Source organism: Hyperolius riggenbachi, chromosome 3, assembly GCF_040937935.1.
Source record: "Hyperolius riggenbachi isolate aHypRig1 chromosome 3, aHypRig1.pri, whole genome shotgun sequence".
NCBI classification, from domain to species: Eukaryota; Metazoa; Chordata; class Amphibia; order Anura; family Hyperoliidae; genus Hyperolius; species Hyperolius riggenbachi.
Genome location: NC_090648.1, coordinates 495,043,625 through 495,059,893, shown reverse-complemented (window position 1 = coordinate 495,059,893; position 16,269 = coordinate 495,043,625). Strand labels below are relative to the sequence as shown.

The 16,269-nt window shown below is 45.3% G+C and overlaps 1 protein-coding gene across 1 annotated transcript in view; it reads right to left on the bottom strand.

Moving 5' to 3' along the window:
* Positions 1-419: 419 nt before the first annotated feature.
* LOC137564407 (cystine/glutamate transporter-like) overlaps positions 420-16,269 on the bottom strand; it is a 64,731-nt gene continuing 48,881 nt past the window's right edge. Inside the window, exons 9-12 of the mRNA XM_068278257.1 lie at positions 13,272-13,368; positions 12,273-12,422; positions 4,862-5,039; positions 420-4,741 (exon numbers count right to left, since the gene is read on the bottom strand). Of these exons, the coding sequence (XP_068134358.1) occupies positions 4,677-4,741; positions 4,862-5,039; positions 12,273-12,422; positions 13,272-13,368 (490 nt within the window). The 3' untranslated portion in view covers positions 420-4,676. The remainder of the gene's footprint in view (positions 4,742-4,861; positions 5,040-12,272; positions 12,423-13,271; positions 13,369-16,269) is intronic.

Sequence of the window (16,269 nt, the reverse complement as noted above, 5' to 3'; positions counted from 1 at the left end):
TGCTGCTCAACTTGCTCCCTTGTGTCCTTTACATGCTTCAGGAATATCATCCATGAGCTGTGCTTGTAGATGCTGGCTATGAATTGCTCATTACAGGCCGGGGCTGAATCTCTGGCCGTTTCATTTACATGAGTGGCACTATTACCAAATCTCCATGGTGCAGGTTATTACAAAATATGTACATATCATTTACGGGGGACTGCAGCCCCTGAGATGTTACGGGGTTTGTGAGGAGTAATTTTTATGGGGGTGTTTTGAATTTTTATGGGATATTTGTATTGTATATATACATTTTTCATGCTGGTTGACATTGTTTGATATATGAATAAAGTTTCTGTCCTTTTCATGCACCCAAGAGCCAATTCTCATTTCTATTTTCGTTTACATGTATTTTGTTGGCATGTGCATGACGAGGACATTTATTATATCTTTTATGTCCATGGTATCACCATTTCATTTTTAGATCTATCATATCCCCATTTGACACTGCCCTACAATTGAGGCATTTGTTATATACTAGTGATCAATAACAATCCAGTTCTAGGGATGGTCAATTAGATGCAAATAATGAAATTGATCCAGGTTCATGCAAATGTATGCAGCTTGAGGGCCCGTTTCCACTACAGCGAATCTGCATGCGTTTCCTGCATGCAGATTTGAATAACCAATACAAGTGGATGGGGCTGTTTCCACTTGTGCGGGATTCTGTGCCGTCAGAATTCGCATGCCGCATGGGAATCGGCGCTAATGTAATTTAATAGGAAAACTGCAAGCGTATTAGTCTTGCGATTTTCCCGGAGTTTCCGTGTGCGATTCCGCTGAAAAACCCATGTCAATGCTTGCCGGCATTGACATGGTTAAAATCGCATAGCGCAAACCGCGAGCGATTCCTCGTGAAAATCCAAATGGAAACGTGAACAAATCCGCACCCGCATGCGGATTCGTTGACGCGTTTTCCACGACAAAATCGCAACGCACAAGTGGAAACGGGCCCTGAAGCAAAAACAATCAAATTCCACCTATACTTTGTAATCAGCGGCAAATGTTTGCAGTTTTTTTTTTTTAATTAATCTTGTATGAAATTATAGATTGCTTCTTTAAATGTGAGTGGGAAAAATAATAATCCACTTCCACAAGTTTGAAACCCTGTCCAGTAGTTTGCTGTCTCGGCACAATCGCTGGTGGCAGGTGAGATGGTTTGAGTATTTCTGTAAGTGCCGATATCATTGTATTCTCATTTACCAAAGTCTCTAAACTTCCTAAAATGTGCAAAAACAAAGAAAAAAAGTCCATCCAGTGATCAGAGCAGACGCTGTGGAGGCACCAGACTGAGGGCATTAGTGTCGTGTTCCTAATAAAGGGAAGTCCTACCCAGTATTAGTATAGTGTTCCTAATAAGGGGAAGCCTTACCCAGTGTTAGTATAGTGTTCCTAATAAAGGGAGGCCCTACCCAGTGTTAGTATAGTGTTCCTAATAAGGGGAAGCCTTACCCAGTGTTAGTATAGTGTTCCTTATTAAAGGGTGGCCCTGCCCAGTGTTAGTATAGTGTCCCTAATAAAGGGAGGCCCTACTCAGTATTAGCTTATTGTTCCTAATAACAGTAATTTGTGACTGAACTGTAAGCAGAGCATAACATAGGGCGTCTCAGCCTGATTATTTACACTGCTAGCTGAGCCCAGAGTCAGGGGTACATAGTCTAATTTATAACAGTTTGTATATTAAAAATAAAGCTCTTCAACCTAGTTTGAGGAAAAAAAAGTAGTGCATTACAAAGTATATATACTGTTTATGAACCTTTGTTTAGGTTTTATATTGAAGTGTATTTGTTTTGTGTCTCCCTTTTTGTTTTCCTGACACGTTTTCAAGACTGAATTTTGTCCTCTCCACCCAGCTGGGGAATAGTGTGGAATATTATCACCCTCTTCCTCTGTCAAAAGAGACAAGCAAGTTTCACTTTTCAGCACATCTCCCATTCATTTGCCAATAACTTTATCACTACTCATCACACCTAAATAATCATCTTCTTTGTTTTGCCACAAATAAGTCTTTTTGTATGACTCGATTTTCTATGTATTTTAAAAGGGAAAAAAAGAAAAATATTTTTCTCCATTTCCACCCACTATAGATTTAAAGTAAACAATGCTACCATAGATAAAACCCACACATTTGATTTACCCATTTATCCTGGTTTTCACACTTACATTTATGTCCTTAGTGCAATGTATGGGGATAATATATTATTTGGAAATAAAGGTGTACTTTTTATGTTGTGTTTTTTGTTTTCTCATTGTACCCTAGCAATAATTGTGACCCCTCATTTCCAAAAATAACAGTAACATACTCTGATGCCATACATATTTAAAAAGTAGAGTCTCTAAGGTAAGAATTTAAGTATTCTATTTTAAATTGTCAGTTTGGTTTCTTTTTACAAGGTTTTTTTTTTTTTTACAGAATATATGAAAATAATAAAAGAAATTGCTTTTGATTGTTCGTCCCTAAAAAGAATTCACAAGACCTAGGCCTCAACTCTAAAACACCCGTAAATCTATTCTACAACTTATCACAGTTAAAATAATACTACATCCAGTATCTCTCAGTTGATAACTTGGGCATCTCACAGGCCATCAACTTTGGAGTGTGCATGTGGGTTTGTACAGGCCAATTGTTTTCCACATTGGGTATCATTCATAAACAGGCTGTCGGTAGTGCGGGAAAACACCGTTCTTCTCCGCAACCGGTAATTAAGACTTCTGGGTGGCCATTCATAAAGAAGTCTGCCTGTTGCGGAAGAAGTGCGGAGGTTTTCTGGAGAAAGCTGGCGGTAGCGTGGCGGTAGGCATGCGGAAACTTAAAAGCTGCCCGATTCCCCCCCTGCGCTGCTCTGTCTGATGCTGCTTGGGAGGTCCCTCCCATTCATTTATATGTATTCCGCCCGCCTATCGCTACTGTCGAGCAAGCGGTATTTTCCTTCCGGATACCGCTTGCTCTAATCTTTATGAATGGATGTGTTTGTTACTTTTTCTAGATTAATCTAGAAAAACTCCGCACAAGGCGGAAATGTATCGCTCTGTCACCTTTTCATGCGGAAAGAGCCTTTATGAATGGGGCTTATGCTGAGTGGTCGGGAAAGTCACCGGTGTTAAGCATTTCCGCATGCGGAAATGCTTTATGAATGATACCCAAAGTATTTTAACGCCATACTTAGTTTGCACAGCCCCAGAAGAGCCAGGATATCAGAAAAAGGCCACAAATGTCATGATTATGTAAATCTAACACCATGGCTGTTCAAAAGTGGGTGTTTTGTAAGATACTGACTCGTAGTTTTGTTGAAACTTTCCTAAGTTTGATCATAACCTTAAAAATTACTTTTTCCATGACGGATTGAGTTTTGATTGAGATTTTCCCTACCTATTTTTTTATGTGCACAGGGGTCCAAGCTATTAGATGTATCAAAATTTACTGTACAACTCAATGGCCTCAATTCTGGTAGCTATGTGCGGTAAATATTTTTTGTCGGTAAAATACCTCATGCAATATTTTCCTCTTTTTGGAAAACATTGTATGACTAGTTTTCATTAAACACTATTACATGATGTCCTAAAAACAATCATTCGTCCTGAAAAAAAAAAGTCACCCGCTGCGAAAAAGTTGCTGCAAACGTGTTGTGGGTACAGACCTTCAGGCACACTGATTGGTTCAGGGACCCCATGATCCCATGCACCAATCATTGCCTTGGGAATAGTAAATACTATTTGATGTTTTACGTTTTCTGCTACTAGCAATAATAGTGCTCATTGGGGGACTGGGAGGACACTGATTGGCCCAAGAGGTCATGTGATCCCTTAACCAATCACTGCTGCCACAGGGGTCAAGTGATTAACTACAGCAGCAAATCCGGATACATTCTGCTTACAAAGCTTGTCCTTCACATTGTTGTTCATGTAAATTAAACATTCATCTGTAATATTTTGTTACGTTGGGAAAATAATGAAGCACTTTCTGAATACGTAACCCAAAGGGTCCTTTCACACTTCGGCTGCGGTGGGTTGTTGGGATTGTTGGGATAATGCCGGGGACACACTTCTGATACAGGATCATGACGTGCATGTTTACACTGGAAGTAAGGCATATGTGAATGGTACTGTATGCCTCAATGCTCCATGGAGGTGTAATGTGATTTCTCGGGAAATCACACCACCATTAATTTCACATGTGAGAGGGAAATTGCTGTTGCTAAGGCAACCAATACATCTGCTGTATTGCACCAACACTGGAAGGGTTAAGATTCAGCAGGGGGAGGAGCACGTCACAAATCAGGTCTAGCCTGCACTGCTCAAGCTGCGTAGAAGTGCTATTAAGCTCTGGCAGTTTAGGGATGGATTTACACTTTTCTTAACCATAGTGTAGCTCTAGAAATGCAAGCTAAACTGCCACTATTAAGTAGGATTTAAGAAGTTTCTTATCATGCAGAACAGTTCCTCTGCTGGTTAGAACAGTTTAAGAAGAAGAAGAAAAACTGTCAGCAATGCTTCAATAAATCTGTAAGGACCCCAAACTCTCCACTCTACAAGCTAGCCTGCTGATTAGGCATAACTCCCCCCTAATCTTGCGGTTCTGGAACTTTTGGCGTCATTGTACTGCAAGATGATATATTTCCAGCGTAGCCTGAAGATAGTTAATAGGTCTTAATTTCCTGCGGAACGACTTCCATCAGTACTTGTAGTTTCAGTGTCAGAAGATCTAGAAAAAGATAAAATGACAAAAGTGTGAGCAGAGGAATCAAAATATCCATCACCCCCTTATAGACCATGGTGAAAGAATAGGAAACTAATTATCATTAGTTTCTTGTTTTTTACTCACTGAAGCCATCTATCCACGACTGGGGCAGTCTTTGCTTCTGGATGGTGAGGTAATACACGGGTAATCCGCTGAGAGTGATGGCGCAGCCTATACCGGTGTTCACAGGATCCGAGTACAGTGACATCCCCACAATGAACAAAGACATTGTACTGAATACAATGGGAATCACCAGAGGAACCTGGAGGAAGAAACATTGTACTGAGCACAACAAGAATCACCAGAGGAACCTGCAGGAAGACACATCATACTGAACACAACGGGAATCACCAGAGGAACCTGCAGGAAGACACATCATACTGAACACAACGGGAATCACCAGAGGAACCTGCAGGAAGACACATTGTACTGAACACAATGGGAATCACCAGAGGAACCTGGAGGAAAACACATCATACTGAATCACCAATGCATCGTATTATACACAACAGGAATCACCAGAGGAACCTGGAGGAAGACACATTGTACTGAACACAACGGGAATCACCAGAGGAACCTGCAGGAAGACACATCATACTGAACACAACGGGAATCACCAGAGGAACCTGCAGGAAGACACATCATACTGAACACAACGGGAATCACCACAGGAACCTGCAGGAAGACACATCATACTGAACACAACGGGAATCACCAGAGGAACCTGCAGGAAGACACATCATACTGAACACAACGGGAATCACCAGAGGAACCTGCAGGAAGACACATCATACTGAACACAACGGGAATCACCAGAGGAACCTGCAGGAAGACACATCATACTGAACACAACGGGAATCACCACAGGAACCTGCAGGAAGACACATCATACTGAACACAACGGGAATCACCAGAGGAACCTGGAGGAAGACACATCATACTGAACACAACAGGAATCACCAGAGGAACCTGCAGGAAGATACATCATACTGAACACAACAGGAATCACCAGAGGAACCTGCAGGAAGACACATCATACTGAGCACAACGGGAATCGCCAGAGGAACCTGCAGGAAGACACGTCATACTGAACACAACGGGAATCACCAGAGGAACCTGCAGGAAGACACATCATACTGAACACAACGGGAATCACCAGAGGAACCTGCAGGAAGACACATCATACTGAACACAACGGGAATCACCAGAGGAACCTGCAGGAAGACACATCATACTGAACACAACGGGAATAAACAGAGGAACCTGCAGGAAGACACATTGTACTGAACACAACGGGAATCACCAGAGGAACCTGCAGGAAGACACATTGTACTGAACACAACGGGAATCACCAGAGGAACCTGCAGGAAGACACATCATACTGAACACAACGGGAATCACCAGAGGAACCTGCAGGAAGACACATCATACTGAACACAACGGGAATCACCAGAGGAACCTGCAGGAAGACACATCATACTGAACACAACGGGAATCACCACAGGAACCTGCAGGAAGACACATCATATTGAACACAACGGGAATCACCAGAGGAACCTGCAGGAAGACACATCATACTGAACACAACGGGAATCACCAGAGGAACCTGCAGGAAGACACATCATACTGAACACAACGGGAATCACCAGAGGAACCTGCAGGAAGACACATCATACTGAACACAACGGGAATCACCAGAGGAACCTGCAGGAAGACACATCATACTGAACACAACGGTAATCACCAGAGGAACCTGCAGGAAGACGACACATACTGAACACAACGGGAATCATCAGAGAAACCTGCAGGAAGACACGTCCTACTGAACACAATGAGAATCATTAGAATAACCTGCAGGAAGACACTGATTGAGCTTGACACACCTCTTGAGGGAACTATTCCTGCAGACCTGAACAGAAACATTGATTTGAAATACAGTGGAGCACCTCTTATTGCACCATTTGCTTAGGCAATCTTATCACTGGAGCCCTGTGGCTTCACCCTCCAATTCCAGTCCCCTGTGTCACAGCTTGCCATTTAGTCCTCAGACACAGCCTAGAATGCTGAGTGCCTTCAGAAATTCCTGAAAGTAACCATTTGGATTGGTTGGTGAGTCCACACACCATACAGTTTTGATTGTATGTACAATCCATACCAAAGAGAGATTTCTCCCACCCAGCATGGGTATGCGTAAAAATACACCTCAAAACACATTATACTATTTCTTCTGAGTATGGCAATACCACATGTGTGACACTTTTTTTGCAACCTAGGTGCGCTAAGGGGCCTAACGTCCTATTCACAGGTCATTTTGAGGCATTTGGATTCTAGACTACTCCTCACGGTTTAGGGCCCCTAAAATGCCAGGGCAGTATAGGAACCCCACAAGTGACCCCATTTTAGAAAGAAGACACCCCAAGGTATTCTGTTAGGAGTATGGTGAGTTCATAGAAGATTTTTTTTGTCACAAGTTAGCGGAAATTGACACTTTGTGAAAAAAAAATACAAATCAATTTCCGCTAACTTGTGACAAAAAATAAAATCTTCTATGAACTCGTCATACAGCTAACAGAATACCTTGGGGTATCTTCTTTCTAAAATCAGGTCACTTGTGGGGTTCCTATACTGCCCTGGCATTTTAGGGGCCCTAAACCGTGAGGGGTAGTCTTGAACCCAAATGTCTCAAAATAACCTGTGAAATCCTAAAAGTACTCATTGGACTTTGGGCCCCTTAGCGCAGTTAGGCTGCAAAAAAGTGCCACACATGTGGTACTGCCATGCTCAGGAGAAGTAGTATAATGTGTGTTGTGGTGTATTTTTACACATACCCATGCTGGGTGGGAGAAATCTCTCTGTAAATGGACAATTGTGTGTAAAAAAATCAAAAATGTGTCATTTACAGAGATATTTCTCCCACCCAGCATGGGTATATGTAAAAATATACCACATTTTTGATTTTTTTACACACAATTGTCCATTTACAGAGAGATTTCTCCCACCCAGCATGGGTATGTGTAAAAATACACCCCAAAACACATTTTACTACTTCTCCTGAGTACGGCGATACCACATGTGTGACACTTTTTTGCAGCCTAGGTGCGCTAAGGGGCCTAACGTCCTATTCACAGGTCATTTTGAGGCATTTGTTTTCTAGACTACTCCTCACGGTTTAGGGCCCATAAAATGCCAGGGCAGTATAGGAACCCCACAAGTGACCCCATTTTAGAAAGAAGACACCCCAAGGTATTCCGTTAGGTATATGGTGAGTTCATAGAAGATTTTATTTTTTGTCACAAGTTAGTGAAAAATGACACTGAAAAAACAATAAAAATCAATATCCGCTAACTTTTGACAAAAAATAAAATCTTCTATGAAATCGTCATACACCTAACAGAATACCTTGAGGTGTCTTTTTTCTAAAAAGGGGTCACTTGTGGGGTTCCTATACTGCCCTGGCATTTTACGGGTCCAAAACCGTGAGTAGTCTGGAAACCAAATGTCTCAAAATGACTGTTCAGGGGTATAAGCATCTGCAAATTTTGATGACAGGTGGTCTATGAGGGGGCGAATTTTGTGGAACCGGTCATAAGCAGGGTGGCCTTTTAGATGACAGGATGTATTGGGCCTGATCTGATGGATAGGAGTACTAGGGAGGTGACAGGAGGTGATTGATGGGTGTCTCAGGGGGTGGTTAGAGGGGAAAATAGATGCAATCAATGTACTGGGGAGGTGATCGGAAGGGGGTCTGAGGGGGATCTGAGGGTTTGGCCGAGTGATCAGGAGCCCACACGGGGCAAATTATGGCCTGATCTGATGGGTAGGTGTGCTAGGGGGTGACAGGTGGTGACAGGAGGTGATTGATGGGTGTCAAGGTGTGATTAGTGGGGGGAATAGATGCAAGCAATGCACTGGCGAGGTGATCAGGGCTGAGTTCTGAGGGCGTGGGCGGGTGATTGGGTGCCCTGGGGCAGATAGGGGTCTAATCTGATGGGTAGCAGTGACAGGGGGTGATTGATGGGTAATTAGTGGGTGTTTAGAGGAGAGAACAGATGTAAACAATGCACTTGGGTGGTGATCTGACGGCGGGTCTGCAGGCGATCTGATGGTGTGGGTGGGTGATCAGATTGCCCGCAAGGGGCAGGTTAGAGGCTGATTGATAGGTGGCAGTGACAGGGGGTGATTGATGGGTGATTTACAGGTGATAAGTGGGTTATTACAGGGAAGAACAGATGTAAATAATGCACCGGCGAATTGATAAGGGGGGGGGGTCTGAGGGCAATCTGAGCGTGTGGGCGGTTGATTGGGTGCCCGCAAGGGGCAGATTAGGGTCTAATCTGATGGGTAACAGTGACAGGTGGTGATAGGGGGTGATTGATGGGTAATTAGTGGGTGTTTAGAGGAGAGAACAGATGTAAACAATGCACTTGGGAGGTGATCTGACGGCGGGTCTGTGGGCGATCTGATGGTGTGGGTGGGTGATCAGATTGCCCGCAAGGGGCAGGTTAGGGGCTGATTGATGGGTGGCAGTGACAGGGGGTGATTGATGGGTGACTGACAGGTGATCAGGGGGGATAGATGCATACAGTACACGGGGGGGGGGGGGGGGTCTGGGGAGAATCTGAGGGGTGGGGGGGTTGATCAGGAGTCCCCAGGGGGCAGTTTAGGGAATAAAAAAAAATAGCGTTGACAGATAGTGACAGGGAGTGATTGATGGGTGATTAGGGGGGTGATTGGGTGCAAACAGTGGTCTGGGGGGTGGGCAGGGGGGGTCTGAGGGGTGCTGTGGGCGATAAGGGGGCAGGGGGGGGCAGATCAGTGTGTTTGGGTGCAGACTAGGGTGGCTGCAGCCTGCCCTGGTGGTCCCTCGGACACTGAGACCACCATATTATACATTTTGTATGCGGTGATCGCGGGGTTAACAACCCGCCGGCGCTTCCAAACGGCCGGCGGGTTGTCGTCACGGGTGGGCAGAGCCAGTTGCCGGGGGAAGCGCGCGTCATCAATGACGCAATCGCTCCCCCGGCATGCCGAAAGGACGCAACGCCCTTGGGCGTATTGCGGTCCTTTCGGCGTCCACTTTGCCGCCGCCCATCGGCTATGGGCGGTCGGCAAGTGGTTAAAGGGATCTAAAGAGCTCCTGGCTTAAAATAGCAGAAAGGGCTGCCATGTTTCAGAAGTTCAACCCCCTGCTACTTTTCTGCTGCCATTATCCAGGCTAGGTGTGAAATTCTTCAAGTGTGGCTAATGTTTTTGTTTTGAAGTACAATGGGGAAGACTCAGTGATTGTGGTCAATTACAGGGAACCTAAACTGAGAAGGATATGGATTTTTCCTTTTAAAATAATTCCACTTGCCTGACTTTCCTGCTGATCATGTGTCTGTAATACTTTTAGGCTCAGCCCCTGAACAAGCATGCAGATCAGGTGTTCTGACTGAAGTCAGACTGGATTAGCTGCATGCTTGTTTCAGGTGTGTGATTCAGCCACTACTGCAGCCAAAGGGATCAGCAGGACTGCCAGGCAACTGGTATTGTTTAAAATGAAACATTAATATCCCTCTCCGTTTAGGTTCCCTTTAAGTCTAATGAGGTGATTTCTTATCTGCCTTCCATCATCTGTTGCTCATGTGTCCGCAAGTCCTTTCACAGACGGAAGACGTCCCTATTTTAAAGGGAAGGTTCAGGGAGGGTGGGTAAAAAATCAAAATCAATTTCCACTTACCTGGGGCTTCCTCCAGCCCGTGGCAGGCAGGAGGTGCCCTCGCCGCCGCTCCGCAGTCTCCCGGTGGTCTCCGGTGGCGCGCCCGACCTGGCCAGGCCGGCTGCCAGGTCGGGCTCTTCTGCACTCCAAGGCCCGGAACTTCTGCGTCCCACGCCGGCGCTCTGACGTCATCGGACGTCCTCCGGGCTCTACTGCGCATGCGGACGTCCTCTGTGCTCTACTGCGCATGCGCAGTAGAGCCCGGAGGACGTCCGATGACGTCAGAGCGCCGGCGTGGGACGCAGAAGTTCCGGGCCTTGGAGTGCAGAAGAGCCCGACCTGGCAGCCGGCCTGGCCAGGTCGGGCGCGCCACCGGAGACCACCGGGAGCCTGCGGAGCGGCGGCGAGGGCACCTCCTGCCTGCCACGGGCTGGAGGAAGCCCCAGGTAAGTGGAAATTGATTTTGATTTTTTACCCACCCTCCCTGAACCTTTCCTTTAACCCTTACATGTAAAAAGATTAGGTAAAATGAAAGATTTTTTTTTATAATAAACCACATTTTTAGAATGCTTTTTTTAATTTGCTATAGAGCTGCCCTGGGTGTTAAAAATGATGCTCGGTTTACTTTAAAGTGAACCAGAGAGGAAGCACCCTCATGTATTTTACCATATTTATCAGAGGGAACATTAGAGTAAACACCTTCACTGCTCAGCCTGCTGGTTATCAGCCCTGATAAAATCCCCGACTGAGCATTCAGTCTGGCTTTGCTCAGGAATCTGCAAGCCTGCCCCCTTCTTGCTCTGCTTTCCTGTTCTGTATACTTGCAGCATCACGGAGAGCTGTGATGAGATGGGAGGAGCTGCTAATGTAAGGGTGTATTGAAAAACATTTTTTTTTATCTAAATGTGTTAGTCTTAAGAGGTTTTTAGAAATGGTGATTTCATTTTGCACACAGCCCACTAAATAATTTGCTTTTCTGATGAACTGTGTTTTGCATGGAGTTTTAGTAAAAAAAAAAAAACACAAAAAACGGCACACTAGAGCGGTGAAAATACCAGGTATAGTATTTATTTAGTAAAATCTATTGGGGGATGTGTTTATTTTGTGCCAAAGCGTTTATCTCTGGTTTCCTTTAAGGGGAACTCTGGAGCAAGTCATCTTTGCAATGACTTTTACAAGCCCCAAATCTATAAATGGCAGAAGATGGCCACGCCCACCATACTGACGCTATAAGTGATCTTACTCTTTTGGGACCCAATAGAACTCTTTTAAAGCAACCCAAACTTTTTTCACAAAAACAAATAAAAATTAAGCGTCACATTTAAGGCTTGCTTCACACTGCAGATTGGGGGCCGCACCGCCAAAAACAGGCCTTCAGGGATTAGTACGTGGTAATCCCCATCTGGCCAAGCAGGAAGCGAAGCTCATTTCCTGTTGGGCAGTCGACAATGAGCGCAAAAGCGTATTGCTAAAATACGTGTCCGCACATATGCAATGCTAAAAACCGCAGCTTTTTATTTAAATACACGCGCGTTGCCATAGACGTACATGACTTCCGGTCCGCTGCAGATCGCCGCAGGGGCGCATGGTAACGCAGGTATGTCCACGCGTTACATAGGGCACTTCCAGCGCAGCGTACTGCAACATGGGGAGTGTGAACTACCCTCCATAGATTTTCACTAGGCTGCGGTGAAGTGAGGTAAATTTACCGCACCGCCCCAGTGTGAAACGGCCCTCAAGAATAAGAGGTGACTATTATGTGTTTGTCCAGTCACATTACTTACAGCAACTGCTTACCTTAAATGGTCGGGGGAAATCAGGATATCTGTGGCGATGGATTATCAGACCAAAAGTGACCAATCCCATGAAAAGCCACCTGGAGAAGCTGTAGAAGTTCAACAGGCCATAAAGATCACCAATCCCGATCATCAGGAAGACTAGAGGCATCTGGGAGAAGGAGAGGAACACTGGAGTTATGTGGAAACTCAGGCATAGCCATGGATCAGTCATTCCTCCTGTCCTACTGAAGTCCATCTCCAGGAGAGCACAAGGCTTTTCTGAAGCCTGGCTGAACATCACTCATCCCAATAATGAAAGGTTTTCATGCTGAGTAACGGACCATTGTCCTACGCTTGTAACCAGAATGACAAGGAGGCTCCGAGGAGCGAATCAGGCAAGAACAGCGCAAAATGTGAATTACGGATATAGCGGCTCTCGGGCCGGCCAGTAATTCTGGCACCCTCAAAAGACGGAGACCAAATTACCATAGAAACAGAGTAATTCGACCGCCAGAAATAGTTGGAAGCCAAATTACGACTTACCCTTGAGTCTATGGTGGCCTGGAGGGGGAATAGTAATTAACGCCACCTGGACTTTTGAAGGAGCAGGTTGAGCAGTTTTTCAGCTTTATACTGAGCCCAAATTCCTCCCGGCGCCCTAATTACATGAATTCCAGTACCGTCTTAATTGAACTTTACTCTGGTGCCTCAATCCTTAGTCAGGAGAGCAGATGCCGGTGCAACTCCTCCAGGCAGGCACACCACCCCTGCTCCACACAGTGATTCAAAATAAGAGTAGAAGGAGGCACGAATTTGCGTTCAGTTTTATTGCATGTCGATACACACTACATGTTTCGGGCTCTGCCCTTCATCAGGTGTGATGAAGGGCGGAGCCGGAAACATGTAGTGCCTCCTTCTACTCTATTCTAATTACATGTATGCCTGAGATGGATCTCAGCTGCTCTCCTCAAAACATCTCATGATTGCTCAGCTATTGTGGAATGAATACAATAATCACCATGAGAATGAGTGCGGGAAGTGGGGTGTTCCTCCTGATATGGATCATGGCGAAGAGGGGCGGCCAGTGACCTTCTCTGGAGGCAGCAAACAGCATCCTAGACAAGAAGAAGGTCTCAGGTTAGAGGATTTCACATTCAGCATTGTAAGATCCTACTTGAGCTTATGTCGGAAAGGAACATCTTATTGGATTCAGACTCTGGTTGAAAACAGCCAGGAACAGGAAGTCTTATGAAATCGTCATTTTGGATCGACGTACATAGATGGTTTTGATGGAATGGTCTGAAAACAGATATTCTTCATGCAAAGCATTATAAAGGGATTCTTTCCACGCCATACATTAAAGGACAACCGAGGTGACATGTGACATGATGAGATAGACGTGTATGTACAGTGCCAAGCACACTAGGCTGTGTTCCTTTTTTTCTTTCTCTGCCCGAAAGAGTTAAACATCAGGTATGCAAGTGACAGTTTCTGCCAGGACTAGGTTGGACTGGGTCAGACTATAGCAAAACCCTCACTGATAAGTAATTGCAGCCATAAACCACTTTCCTGACAGTAAATAGCTTATGAGAGCAGGAAAGAGATAAAAAGGATCAATAGTTCATAGATTTAAAGAGAGTCTGAAGCCAAGCTAAAATCGGCTTTTTACCTTCTATCTATGTTAAGAAGTATCAGTAGACCTAAAACTGCACATTTCTGCGGCAGAATGAGGGGTTTAGACGCCCGAAATCCCGGGGCAAACATTCATGACTTTCCTTGTTGTGGATTTTGCTGCCCGAGGAGGCAGAGCTTAATGCTGTAGCTCTACTGACGTCAATCTGCCCACGGATCTCCGCCTCTCCCCGCCGCCCCTCTCAGTGAAGAACGACTGAGAGGGGCGGGGAGAGGCGGCGATCAGCGGAGATTGGGCATACATCAAAAGTCAGCGCAGGTTTAGAAAGTCATTGTATGTAGGGAATGGTAAATTCTTCACCACAATATATCAAATGCTCAGAGGTAGGTATCCGCCAAACATCAAAACTAGAAAAGGCTTACCAGCTCCCAACAACCCACATTATAAGGTTGTGAAATGGCTCAGGTCACAGATAACGTCCAGGGAACATCAGACGTCGTGAAGATCCAGTGGACATCCGTGTGGAGGTAAAGTTTCAGGAATTTATATAGGAAAACAAAAACGGCAATATCTAAGCGTAACCCGTTTATTTAGATAAAATTTCTTTAAAAGGCAGTAGACATAAAAACGATAACTCACATACGGGGCCCATAAACAGGGAACCCCAGAAGATTAGCGCGCATGTAATGGTCAATCGAAGATCAATAGACAATGGTGCCGCCTGTTACCTTCCCTCAGCGGAGATTGACTACAGTAGAGGCAGAGCTACATGCTAAGCTCTGCCTCTACACGGAAGGACTGCCTTAAACTTGCCCCTTGGATTTGGGGGGTCTAAACCCCTCGTTCTGCCACGGGAATGCTGCGTTTTAGGTCTACGGATACTACTTATCCTAGATAGAATGTAAAAAGCAGATTTTAGATTGGCTTCAGAGTCTCTTTAAGCTCTGGCATACTTCAATGAAAGTGTCACTGAGCAGAGACAATGAAACAGTAAAAACTTAAAAACTAGATGTAAATATAAAATAAAACTGTGGGATATCGCAGTCCTTTTTAGGAGACTGAGGATAGATACAATTGTTTTTCTCATAAGTTTATTTTCACCTCAGATGTCCTTTAACCCCCTTGCTGTTCCAATTGTGTCGGCAAGGGGCGGCGCAGCACTTTAAATTTTTTTTTTTTTAATTCATGTAGCTAGCCTAGCGCTAGCTACATGATAGCTGCTGACAAGCGGCATCCCCCTACCTAAACCAATCGCAGTAAATTCAGTTCAGAACGGGATTTCCTGCTGGGATTCCCCCATCGCCACGTCACCGGCACTGATTGGCCAGGCTGCGCAAGGGGTCTGGAGGGGGGGGGGCGGCAGGTAGCGGCGAATCGTCGGCGATCGCAATATGCACGCAGCCAGTGGCATAGCTAAGGAGTTGTGGGCCCCGATGCAAGTTTTACAATGGGGGCCCCCAAGCACTCTCTACATAGCAATTGATACAGCGCACCAAAACCTGCCAATGGCAACTACAGTGTCAGAGGTGCAAGAAGGGGATGGGGAACAGTTTGTTAATGATTACTACTATTCAAAGTATCTATAGAAGGGATTTTTACAAGCACAGGACCAATAGAGAGCTTATACTATAGTTGAGGGAGGGCCCTTCAGGGCCCCTCTGGCCCAAGGGCCCCGATGCGGTTGCTACCTCTGCAACCCCTATTGCTACGCCCCTGCACGCAGCTAGCAAAGTTCTAGCTGCGTGCAATAAAAAAAATTATGCAAAACGGCCCAGCGGGGCCTGAGAAAGCTTCCTGCGCAGGTTACCCCGAGCTGAGCTCGGGATAACCGGCAAGGAGGTTAATGACTTTATTTACAAAATACATACATTGGTTTAACCCCTTGGAAAGTATCCCCTTTATTTTAGGAATATGCTCTCCTTCTCAATGTCATAAGACAACCCGAACATGCATGATCTCATGGTTTCGGCTGTCTGTGTGGATGGGCAAATTCCACCTGTAATATACAAATCCAGCTGACAAAACAGGAAACACTTCCTTAAAGAGAACCTGTAAGGATAAAAGTGCCCCTATGGAGTACATACCTCTGAAGGGGGAAGGCTTCGGATTCTAATGAGGCCTCCCCCATCCTCCTGTACAGCCCCGATCCAGCACTGGCACCCACAGAAAATCCACCAAGAAGATGTGCGCAGGCACACTACCGCCTGCAGAATGCGCTGATATTTACTTTTGAGATCTAGCGCAGGTGCAGTACCATCTTCCCTCTCGGGTTGCAGCTAACATAGCCGACCCCGATCGGGTCCACTCTACTCCGCAGGCTGTAGCCAATTTGACTACACTATAATATTATGAAAATATTCACCATATGTACACCCTATCTGAT